The sequence below is a fragment of the Lissotriton helveticus genome, chromosome 4_1, assembly GCF_964261635.1.
Source record: "Lissotriton helveticus chromosome 4_1, aLisHel1.1, whole genome shotgun sequence".
In the NCBI taxonomy this organism is placed as follows: Eukaryota; Metazoa; Chordata; class Amphibia; order Caudata; family Salamandridae; genus Lissotriton; species Lissotriton helveticus.
Window position 1 is genome coordinate 51,546,708 of NC_136063.1, and position 12,127 is coordinate 51,558,834.

Consider the following 12,127-nt stretch of genomic DNA (forward strand, 5'->3'; position numbering starts at 1 on the left):
CAGGAGTGGTAATGGTAAGATGTTTGTCTCTGAATGAACATTGTATAACTCCCTCACTAATGCCTCCACCTCACAATCCACACTGGGCCACCAGAAATCACTGTAGACTTTGCGTTTGGTGGCAGTCATACCTAAATGACCCAGGTGAGCAGTTTCAAGTATCTTAAGTCTAACACACTTTGGAGGAATTAACCTCCCTTTCCTGACAAGTAAGTTGCTATCATTTGAAAGTGTGTTAGCCACCTTGCAATAAGGTTGTAATTCAACATCAATGGACCTATATATAGGATTTGAACTTTTCAATTCCCATACACACAGGCAAGCATTTCTTTTTCAATAACAGATTATCTAAGTTCAACTTCCTACATTCTCCTTGATTCAATTCCTACTGTTATCTCCTTGTTTCCCAACATTTGAGACAACACAGCACCCATGCCATAAGAAATGGCATTAACAGTGATGTAGCAATCTCAACCCTCAACATACACCTGAAGAGCTGGAGCAGCCAAGATACTCTTCTTAATGAATTGAAAGTGTTCCTGACAAATATATGTCCAAATAGTATCTGCACTTTCTTCAGTAGAGCTCTGAAACACTTTGTGAGACCAGTAGAGTTTTTTTTAATAAATGTCACATAGAATTCGCACAACCCCATAAAAGACCTTAGCTGTTCCTTATTGGTAGGGTGAGGAGCATTGACAATGCCTTCAACAATGCAGGGCTTCAGTTTGACATCCTCATCTGAAAGATTGTGACCTACATATTCAATTTCATTCACAGCAAAGATGCTCTTGTCCTGTATTACACCATTCGTTTGTAAAGTAAGAAAAACTTGTTCAATGATCTCATTGTGTTTCTCTTGTGCGTCAGTATGCACCAATATATCATCCTGAAAAAATCACGGCATCGGGTACTTCTTTGTACATGCTAGTCATCACCTTCTGAAAAACAGAGGCTGCCAAGCCCAATCCAAATGGAATGCGACACCATTGAAAAGCTGTTAATTCACAAGAGTCCTCATCTAAATTCATCTGATGCCCGCAAATCAAACTTTGAAAATCATTTGGGTTGGCCAACGGCAGTGATGATATTGTCAATGTGTGGCAGCTGACAGCTTTCTACCCAAATGGCGTTATTAAGGGATCTCAAATCTACAAAGAGGCATCATTTGCCAGACTGCAATTGGCCAAAACGATGGGGGACAACCAGAAAGTGGCATTCACTTTTTCAATGATCCCTTCATTAGCATTTTAGTTAACATAGTGGATAACTCATTCTTGATACTATGAGGTACATTTTGAAGTTGTGTTTGACCGGGGGTACATCTTTCTTTACCTTGATGAAATGGGAAACATTTTTAATCTGCCCAATTCTTTCTTGAACAACAGGTTTAAACTTTTTTTTTCCAGTGCGCCTGTTCAATTACTGAGTTGACTAAAGACACAGGATTTTTCTGACCTGGTTTAATAATCATCCCAAACTCAGCTTGATGCCACCATCCTAGAACATTAATGCCTTTAAATGCCACGTACACTTTATCATGAATATTTTTGTTTTCAAATTTGATATCCCCTCAAAAGTACCACCCCAAATTAATACGGCTTCCTTCAAACGCAGTAGTAATAACATCAGGGGGTAATAATATTATCTGAGACCACGACTCCTTGAACCTGTCAATTGAAATAATGTTAATCTCAGCTCCAGAATCAATGAGTGGAATGCCATACCCTACAATTTATCCGTGACATACTAGTTCACACTAGACCTTGAGAAAAAAAGAAATTGGTAAAAACGTACTTTCCTCATGGGGCCTGGCCCCCATCACAGGCCACTATTCTTGATACTCTAGGAGATACATTTTGACACCTTATCCCACGTTACTCAAACTTCACTCTTCATTTAGATTGTTAAAAAGAACCAGGCGTGGACAACTTTCTTGATACATCAGAACCCTAGGCCCGAACCAGGTGGTTGCAGGCCATACTCATCAGCCAGGCCATACCCTGGCCAGGGTTTGCTCCAAGCTCCTTTCCCTAATGGTTAATTCATGAATCCCTCATGCGTGGTCTGAACATTTGCTTGTCCCTTTTAACTCTATTTTGGAAAATACACCTTACCTGAACGTTAAGTCGAGCTCATCACCTGGGCCTAAATAGGCTAAGCAGATAGCAAATCCAGAGCTGCCCTATATAGCACAAGCTTCTATACCATCTACATCAGTAAATACAGTAGATGATTCCCAGCATTTGTTGCATGGATTACCTCCTTCAGCAATGAATTAGCTCCTATAGGCCATGCTGTGACCAAATATACTCCAAAAATCTCAGCCCCATGGTACACGCCATCATAAGTTGAGCTTATCCTTCAACGGCAACGGCTGAAGGCAAGTGGAATCCGGAACAAGGCGCTGGCTCTTCTTTCATCATTCTTGACAAACAGAGAACATAAGGTTTGTTGGGACAACCTCAAGTCAGACCTAATTCATCTCCCTTGTAGAGTCCACAAGGGTCAGCGCTCTCCCCCACACTTTTTAATATTTATGTGACCTCATTGGCCAAATTAGTTAGATACTTTGGCTTCTCACTTGTGTCATATGCCGATGACACTCCAATTATAGTTTCTATATCTTCAATGAATGAGGCGCCGTTGGCAAGGTTTCATAGTTGTCTTGATTGCATCATACAATGGATGCACACCAACTATCTGAAACTAAACACACAGAAGACCGAAATTATGGAGTTTGGTAATGGCACTCCAATTTGGAATGCAGCTTTGTGGCAAAGGGGGCAGGAGACTGTCCATCCACTGGGTGTGGTCTGGGACACACATCTTACTTTCTCTGCTCAGATTAATCAGGTCACCTCAGTCTGTTATTTTACACTAAAGATCTCATAAATGGGATATTCATCTAAATTAGGTGGATAAAGTCTTCTTCAACGTTTATATTCTCATACACAATTTACATCAGCAGTAATCTTGTTGTCATCAAAATCAATATCAAACACAAACCAGACAATGTTCTTACTCGAGATAATGCAACATATGCCATTCCCTCTTTGAACACAGTACGTCCAATATTTACCAAAGCACTGTCCATACTTAAACCTTGAGATTTATGAATAGTTACTGCTTATGCTAAAGTCAAAGGAAACTGTTTTCTGCGAACATACAAGTCTTTTACAAGCTAAAAACTTACAGCACAATGCCCAATCTATTTTACCTCTGTAATCTGAACACATTTTATTTTCAAGAGCTCTATTCCATTTATGTTCTGATACTTTACAAAATCAACAACTTTCCCCATTACTCCATTTACTAAACCTTCTTCTACATTCAAATTACGCCGCAAAATTACCCAACAGTTTCTACATACATCTAAAGTTTTTCTAAGCCAGCAGTTTTAGATACAGACTTTTCCAAAGAGTGCAGTTTAGTCTGTAGTTTCTCCGAAAGAAGAATGGTCCCTCCTTGGTGCTCAATTTTATCAATAGCGTCAATGTGAACTATTTCTTGTTTTTCCAATTTCAGAAGTTATTTATTAAACGTACAACACTCTTGCAGTGTATGTTATGACTGCCACTAACCAGTATTCCAGATTTTTGAGTTGTGGTGTCAACAGCCTCCAACTCTTCTGGACTGGAAAAGAATGGCAGTATTAGAGTATACACGGCCACACTATATCACAGCAGGGGGAGGGGAATGAGGACGAGAAAAGAGAAAAAAGAGAATTGCCAAAATATCACCAGGCATCTTACTGCATCAACTTCTCTCTTCTCAGGGATGCGGGAATGTAGGTTTAATCAAAGGGGACTGTGTCTTTTAAATTCAGTCACCTGTGAACAGGAGTTGGTCACGTCAAATCAAGACTAACCCTGGGTGGTGAACTCCGCTCCGCTCGCAAAGTTTGCAGAGTTTTCTGCATCCCATGTTACGCAGAGATTGTGGAGTTCAGAAAAACTCTGCTTCGCATTGCTGAGTGGAGTTTTTACCTCACTCTCGTTCGTCATCATCAAGTTGGCGACCGCGAGCGAGAAAAATCAAGCTCTGGGAAATATTTTTCCTTGTTCGTGATCGTCAACATCAAATTGGTGAGAGCGAGCATGGAAAATCAACATCCCTGTGAGATGTCTCCACGGGAAGTTCAGGTTTCTCTTTGTGAGTGGTCGCGTATGCTTGCGACAGCTCGCTTTGAGAAACTGCCTGTCCGAGTTGAGAAAGTTGCCGCTCAAGTAAAATTCTACTCAAGCAGCAGAAAAGGAAAGCAGGGACCGCTTGCACCGTGCATGGTGCCGTTAACAATGAATGCACACTGCGGACTGTGCAATCACCGAAAATTGCATTTTTCTGTCATACTCCGCTGCGTGCGGAGCTCCGCATAGTGCAGAGGAGATTTGTTTGCACTTCGCGGAGTTCCGCGTAGTGCAACTCAGCTAACCCAGCTAACTCTGCCCAGGGTTAATACAAATATTAATAAACAATCATGTAGCACCAGAATATCAAACACAATGAAGTTTCATACGTCTTTGTTTTTGGTATAAATACCTAAATTCTCAAAATCCAGATTGAATGAGTTTTTTCTAAAATATTATTCTCTCAAGAACACAAGAAGTAATTACAATGGTTATTCCCAACATTCAGATAACAGTTGCGCAATTCAAATGTCTGTTAATCATTAACCCAACAACGTACAAGTCTGTAACTTCTTTTGTTAATCTTTCTGTTCACTTTGATTAATTCACAATACAATCATTTCAAATAATCCAAAACTTGTGAATGAAAGAACTGAGCACAAAAGTTCTTACTACTAACGTTCAAATTATAATTTTCCAAAGTTGGCACAAAAGTTCTTAGAACAAAAGTTCAAAATATAATGTTCCAAATTTCTTTAAATAATCCAACGAGATCCTTATTGAAGAATGTTTGTCTTTTAAAATAAATGAAATAACTTCGCTGACATACGCGTCCTGAAGATAAGAATTTAATGCAAGCTATTAACGTCTTTACTCAGGTCTTTATTTGTTTCCTTTATAGATTCCAGAATTCCCAGCCCGGAAACCGGAAGGAGGACGGAACGACGGAAGGGACTGGCTGAAAACAGAGCCAGCTGCAGGAGAAGATCATCAGATGGGGAAGACTGCTCTTACGCTGTTGCAGACGAAGAATACGACGCTGGAGAACGGAAGCCTCATAGACTTGAAACAGGTAAGTGACTAGAACACACAAGACTAAGCAAATCTCAAAGGGCTGGGAGTGGTTTAAATAGTTTTTGGTTGCCAAGCAGTGAATGGAAGCAACGTGCCGACTCATGCATATGCATATCACGTTTGTAGGTTAACATGTGCTCATGTTTTGACAGTTTGAGATGTGCGTACGTGGGCAGGACAGGCCACTGAAGGTCTAAATACTATTTGTTACGGTACATGGGCCTTTGTTTCTTTCGTTTTAGAATGAGGAGAGGGAGAAACCTTAGGGGTGAGAAAACAGAAGGGGGACGAGACAAGGAAAGTGTCCATCTCAAACTCTTGATCGGCCGTCCCTCTAATATATGTGCATTCAGCATAGGGAAAGAGACTGACAATTACCTTCACTTATATCTGTAGTTCCCAAACTGTGTACCTTGCATTCCCTGGGGAGCTGTCAAATCCAGCCAGGGGAGCCACACACCAAGCACTTTAATACATTTAACGTTGAAGGGTCTGCTGGTTTTAGTTAAACGAATTAGACTTAAACGCATGATGTTGATGATTTGTAAGTAACATGCCTAAAGCTGTAAATGTAGTGCTTAATTGATGGCAGGTTAAAGGAGATGAATCAGGAAACAGTGGAACCGCTGCACACCAATTGTAAATGATAAAGGTAAGTCGTTGTAGAACAGTTCAGATAGTGAGGGTGCTCAAGAAGGTCACCTCCTGTCCTTTGAGGCGCAATGAATAGGTAATGGAATGCCTTACAGGTATAAGGGTGGAAACTTGAGCACTCCTTTAGGCAAAATTAATTGCTGCTTGTAGATACGTTATAGAAACCAAACATTAGTTGAGTGAATATTCATGGTTTTATTCAATTGGTACTGTAGGTCATATTACTTCATATGATCCAAAGTAAATCCAAAAGTTGAACATCATAAATCCAAAGTAGCTGTGGAATCATGTTAATGGAACTTAAAACAGTAGCATGATGTCATAAAGATCACCTCAATGCATTTCAAGCCGGATGGCTCTTCTTCAGGGGGAGTAGGTCTGAGGAAAAAATAATAAAAAATACCAAACTTGTAACAAGCGCCCGAGGGGAATATCATCCAAAGTTGTATAATGTAACAGACATGAGTAAAAGCGTGCTGATTTAAGGAATGAGAATGTGTCCTATCGAAAACAACCGGGTAAAAAAACGTGACAAACTATGGTATTAGAAGTGCACAAGCATCATAGAAGAGCAACAAGAACAAGGGTGCTGCCTTAAATAGAAATAAATACGCGCTAGTAAAACGGCCAAAGTGAACCGAGTGCCCCTGTGTTTAACAAAGAAACGGTGGCCCAGGTGTAAGGAAACGGTAGCGTGGTGCGTTGTGGGTTGGAATGTAGGTCTCCAGTGAAATGAAAGACGACAGCGCAATATTAAGTGCCAGGCGTGCATAAAAAGTCCTGCGTGTGTGAAATAAGCAAAAATGCGTAAGTGTATGAAACGGAAGCTTACTGTACTACCGTAATGAGGAAATCACGGGTCCAACAGCGTGTGTGGTTCCGACTCACGGAAAGGAGAAGGTGGAGAAAGTGCTTTCTTTCAGTACACAAACATTTCCAGACAGGTCTGTTCTCTCCTTGAGTACAGGGAAATAAAACACCATATATGGCATAATGCCAACATTTGGAAGCAAAAAAGAGGCACGTTTAAAAAAATAATAAGAGGAATTGATTTTACTTGCATTGATTTGGAGCCAATTTTAGTGAGAAGAGAGCCAAAATAAAACTGTATGTGGTTTAAAAAGTCACGTATGACATGGGTAGGTATGGAAATGAATGCAAATCTTCGTCAAGCGCAGCAACAGTGGCAATCAGGCCTAGGTGCATAGGGGTGTCATCTAGCATAGTAAGTGTGATAAAAAAGTTTGAGATCTTACTCTAAAAAAAGCATGGGCAGAGAAGTGTGAATAAGAATCTTTTTATTAAATGCACTGCCTTAGTAATATGAAAAAGTGTTCATCAGGTTCATCCCAAATATGTTTAGGGAGAACATTGCAAGCACTCCCGAGTCCGGACTTCCATACATCCCACCCTCCAAAAAAGTAACAGTGGGGTGCAACGGGCAATGGCCAATGGGTCAAGGCAGCCACGGGTCGAAAACATTTCAGAACCACTGATGTAAGTCAAAATAATTGGTACGCTCTCTCCCCGTGCTGAATCTGTGTATTTTAAGCTTTCTTCCTGTGCTGAATCTGAGTATATTAGAGGCCCTGCAAATGAAGACTTCAGGAATGACACGTCCCTTGACTTCCCCCTCCTTCGTCCTTGGTCCCGCTCTGGTTCCTCTTCCCTCGTTTATAAAAGGAAGGTAATAGAGGCCTATCCATGTTTACCCTACCTGGACTGCTGGGGGTATGAGACGAGCACAGAGAACGTCGTAATCGATGTTTATGCTATAGAAAAATAATCGCATAGAGTTGCAACTGACATATCACGCCTATTTACATTGCTGCATAATTTGTGTTAACAGTTTAACTTTGCTGAGGTATGACTATGTTTCAACATGTATTTCCACACAAGTTATGTATCAGAAGATGGAATAAGTATAAAACAAAGGTATAGATCTATATGTATGTTTGTTTTAAGTATGATGCCTCTAGGAAAAGGGAGATGTAGATGCATGCATCGTTTCAGTAATATGGTGAGACTTTCAACTGACATGAAAAGGGTTTCTGGTTTGTATTCGGGTAGGCCCAACATTGTTAGTAGTTGCTGAGTAGTGAAGATGCAACAGTCAAATGAGGTTAGATACAGGGCTTTAAGTGGACGGGTCTCACCGGTGCTGAACACTGACAGTCTTTTAAAGGAGGCCTGGAAACGGGTTTCTATAGGGCTCTGTTTTGTTCTCTGGCACAGGCGGTCCATTTTTTGTGACAGCAGACACATGGATATGCACAAGCTCACACTGGTCACTTCTAACTAGTGGAGAAGTTAAGGCATGACGTCATTTCAGGCGAGCGTTGTAGGTAGGAGGAGAAGGGAAATCATTTGAAGAGCGTCATTTTCTCTCTGAATTTCCCTTCTCTTTTTGAAACTCAGGAGTTGTAGCATTATTAGGGTGTCAGCAGGGCTTTTAGGGGGAACTTTTTCAAAATTACATACTAGCCATAATTGCAGCTTATTTCTCATATGCAACTAACAACCATTGACAAAGCTAATAGTCCCGGCTAGTTGCAGATAGCAGCATGATGTTATTTGTATCATATCTGGATGCAATGACAGAAACAGCAAAATACCCTTTGTGTGGCACACTATGCTAAGCACAGATGTTTTGCTTATGTGTGCTAAGCCACGCCCTTAGTTACATTGGCGACGCCCCTTTGAGAGACCCTGTAGTTTTGTCACCCAAATAAAAGCCCTAGTTAAAGACATGGTGGGAAAGGTATTAACTGTAAGTTTTGAACTTGTAACATATGACAGAGACATGAAACTTAAAAAAATATATGTTTTAAATATATTTTAAAGTAAATGGCGTAATGTGCAGTTCATGTGCCACAACAAAAGTAAAACTGTATGATAGAATTCGTAAAGTCAATACCTGAAAATCCAAAAAGGAAGGAAAAGTGAAATGGGAAAAAGGAAAAAAAAAAGTGTTCTTGAAGTGTAGAAATAAGAGGCCGTCAAATCAGGTTACCATGCACACCTCTGGAGAATTATGGAAGTCCAAGAACTCAGAAGCCCGTGAAATGCAATGAGCTCCAAAAAGTCATCTGCACCTCGCCAAGCAAAGAGGATCGCCATCCAATTCAGCAAGTTGAAAGGAAAGACATAGTCATCGTAATCTTCTGCAAGCAGGAGCATGTCAGGGCAACTTGGATTATATTCAATGATAGTCTGGTGCAAGAGGCGCTGCATATGAGTGCATGTACTCTATCTCCCCCTTACTGCATTATGAAACGCATCCATCAAGCGTGCATCTCCGGAACAGCCCTTGTCAAGAACCAGCGATGGTCACAGCCACAGTTCATTATTCAGTGGATCGTGTGAAGTAGCAGAGAGGCAGACATGCAGGTCGCATTCAAAGGGGCACCGGAGAGAGTAGAAGACAGGTTGCATGCAAGTGAAATACACGTACCGGAAATTCCGCCTAAATCTGATGCCAAATATCACCAACAGCAAGCATTTAAAAAGTTGTAGCATCCATTCATGGTACAGCTGCAATTGACGTGGATGGAGTTGAAGCACAGCTTGGGCAGCCATTTCGTGGCAGAGGCTAAAGAACGAGCACTGCACAAAACAGCAGCAAGAGAATCCGCCAAATGCTTTTGCATAATTCGAGTGAATGAAATCCGGTCCTACTATAAAAATAGACTGAAAAGTGACAACGAGGCTGGGGTTGACTACTTTAAAAACATGTGGTTAGGCCTTCGGTTTCAGGGTGAATTAATATTCGGCGTATAAATTGTTCAAAATGTAGTGGGATATTGATATAGAGTGGTGAGTCAATGTCACTTCATGGTTTAGCCACCTGCGATTCGAAGGTCTCATGCGCTGGTGTGTGAGAGTGACTTGTTGTTGAAACAGTAGCGCTTTGACTTTGTGTTCGGTATGAAAATCTGTTTTCAAAGTAGGAATGGGAGGCCACAGCAAACTATCTCCAAAGGCATGTGGGGGAGGACAGAACACATTGGTGCTACATGTTACATGTTGTGAAAGAGTTGGTATGTACGGGACGCCCGCTTGTAGGTTATTTGGAATAAGATAACCGCTTTTGAAAAGCAGACTGAGAGAGAGAATAACAGCAACTTCTGGAGTTTGTTAAAAAAACTGTTTCAATTAGGGGCGGAAAGTTACAATTTCCGTTTGATTTAACTTGTGTACAATCTAGATAGTATTGAACAGAACAAACAGTGTGGTTCTGTGTTAGGAAAAATGACTTATGTTTCTTCTGACAGCAAATGAAATACCAAGGAATCAAATTCATGAATAAAAGTAGTTTCAAGGTAGCTAAATGTATGAACGGGGTAATGTTTTATACAATCATGGAGGTTGTGGTTTACAGACATGAATGAATCAGACATTAGCAACACAATTATGCAAACCCCACGTTTCTATTCTTGTACTTAATAGGTCAGGTAGTATGAAAACAGTAATCTATTCCCTCAGGTACTACCAATGCACTCCCACAGTGACCCCAAAATTACTCTCAAATTTATCTTTTTACTCAGGCAGTTTCCATGCAGTATTGTAAAGAGGTAGGTATTATCGTTTTACTGATGTAGTGATTTAGGTAGTAGCCATGGCTCATGTAATGAAGTAGGCAGTACTAGCTGACAAGTTAAATCAATCATGGACTACTTATGCAGTTATGGAACGAGCGAGGTAGTTTTTTTTTAGCACTCAAGCACTATGTATGCAGAGATGAATTTCTTGAAGTACTATCTATAAACGTAACATTTCTGTGATGTAGAAAGAGAGCATTGCTCCAGTTATTCTGTAAATACACTGCTACTCATAGAAACTTTGAGGCAGTACTGTTAGAGTCATTTTTTCACTCCAGGAGTATGTATGTATTTAAGTAATCTGCAACACAGTTTAGTTAGTCAGAGAATGACTTACAGTAGTACAAAAGAGCGTATGCAATCACTGAATAAACGGTTCATGTGCCTTTCATATTTTTGAAAGAAATTATGGATAGTTGGGTGTATGAAATAATAGTAACAAAATAGATTGAAAATGTTTCTCTTAAATTTGTTTTTTATTTGTAAATGTAATTAATAATATAGTGTTGCATCTGAGGTAGTAATATGAGTTGGGATCCAAAATCAGTTCAGGGAACATAAAGGAAATGGCCCAAGTTTGCAGATTGTTCCTTGTTGGAAAGTATTTGGGTGAGATGCCGGCCATGACAGGGTCATGGGGTAGATAAAAAAAACAAAGTTTCTAACAGTGGGATGGGCTTGTGTTTTGCCAATGTGCAACATTCCGTCCATAATTTTTGTGTGTTTTGCTTGTGCAACTTGAAACATGCTCTTTGTGGATATGCAATTTTCTTACTTCACCTCTATTTTTCACCTATTTTATTTTCTTCTGAGAAGAGGTCAGGCAAACTTTTTTGTATTCAGGGAAGCCTTCTTGAAGCTCTAGCTATTAAGACACTAATGGCATCCTTAATTCCTGAAAGTCACTGAGTGAATCATGCAGAACAACTTTTTAGACTAGGCCAGTGCTCTATAGACGTTTCATCTGACTACATTTCTCACAGAAAGTTCTGCGGGTAAATCAAATGCAGTGGAGCGCTGTTTTCATTGTTATGCAGTCTAAAACATTTTCCTGTCTTGAAAACAAAGTCCTTGTAATAGGTTTCATAATAAACTCCAGGATGGTATACTGCAAAGGCCTTACATACAACTTTCCTAGAATTTGCAAGGGGAAGCTATAAAGTGCAAAATGCAGCCGAACGTGCAGTGGTTGAGTTCAGAGAGAGAGTATGTGTTTCTTACAAGCTCGGAGTGACTTACACATGGAGCTTGTAAGCTACTTAGTTTGGCACTCTGTCAATGACTGATACATATTCAAATTAGTATATTGGACATTTAAACTCCACCAATTAGGACCCGAATCTCTAAACCAGAGGGCATCACCTTGCACACCTTGTCATGCCCTACTTGCTCATGATTAAGCAGTTTATGTTCACGGCTTTGTTTAAGCTTGAAAACCGAGACAGAAGAACCTTTAGTCACCTGCCCCCAGGGCTTTAAGTGGGCAGGGTCTCACCGGGTCTGAGCACCAGCAGTTTTTTTAAGGGCCTCAAAACGGGTCTCTGTCGGGCTCCATTTTGTGCCCTGGCACAGGCGGTCAATTATTTTCTTCCTGACTGCAGTGGCAGCAGGCTCATTGAAGTGCGCTTGGTCTTATGCAACTAGCAACCTTTAACAAAACCGCTAGAC

At 40.5% G+C, this 12,127-nt stretch overlaps 1 protein-coding gene across 1 annotated transcript in view; it reads left to right on the top strand.

The window, feature by feature from the left end:
• Positions 1 to 5,071: 5,071 nt before the first annotated feature.
• LOC144827843 (GTPase IMAP family member 9-like) overlaps positions 5,072 to 12,127 on the top strand; it is an 87,579-nt gene continuing 80,523 nt past the window's right edge. The window contains exon 1 of the mRNA XM_078686008.1: positions 5,072 to 5,202. Coding sequence (XP_078542134.1) covers positions 5,125 to 5,202 — 78 coding nt within the window. The 5' untranslated portion in view covers positions 5,072 to 5,124. The remainder of the gene's footprint in view (positions 5,203 to 12,127) is intronic.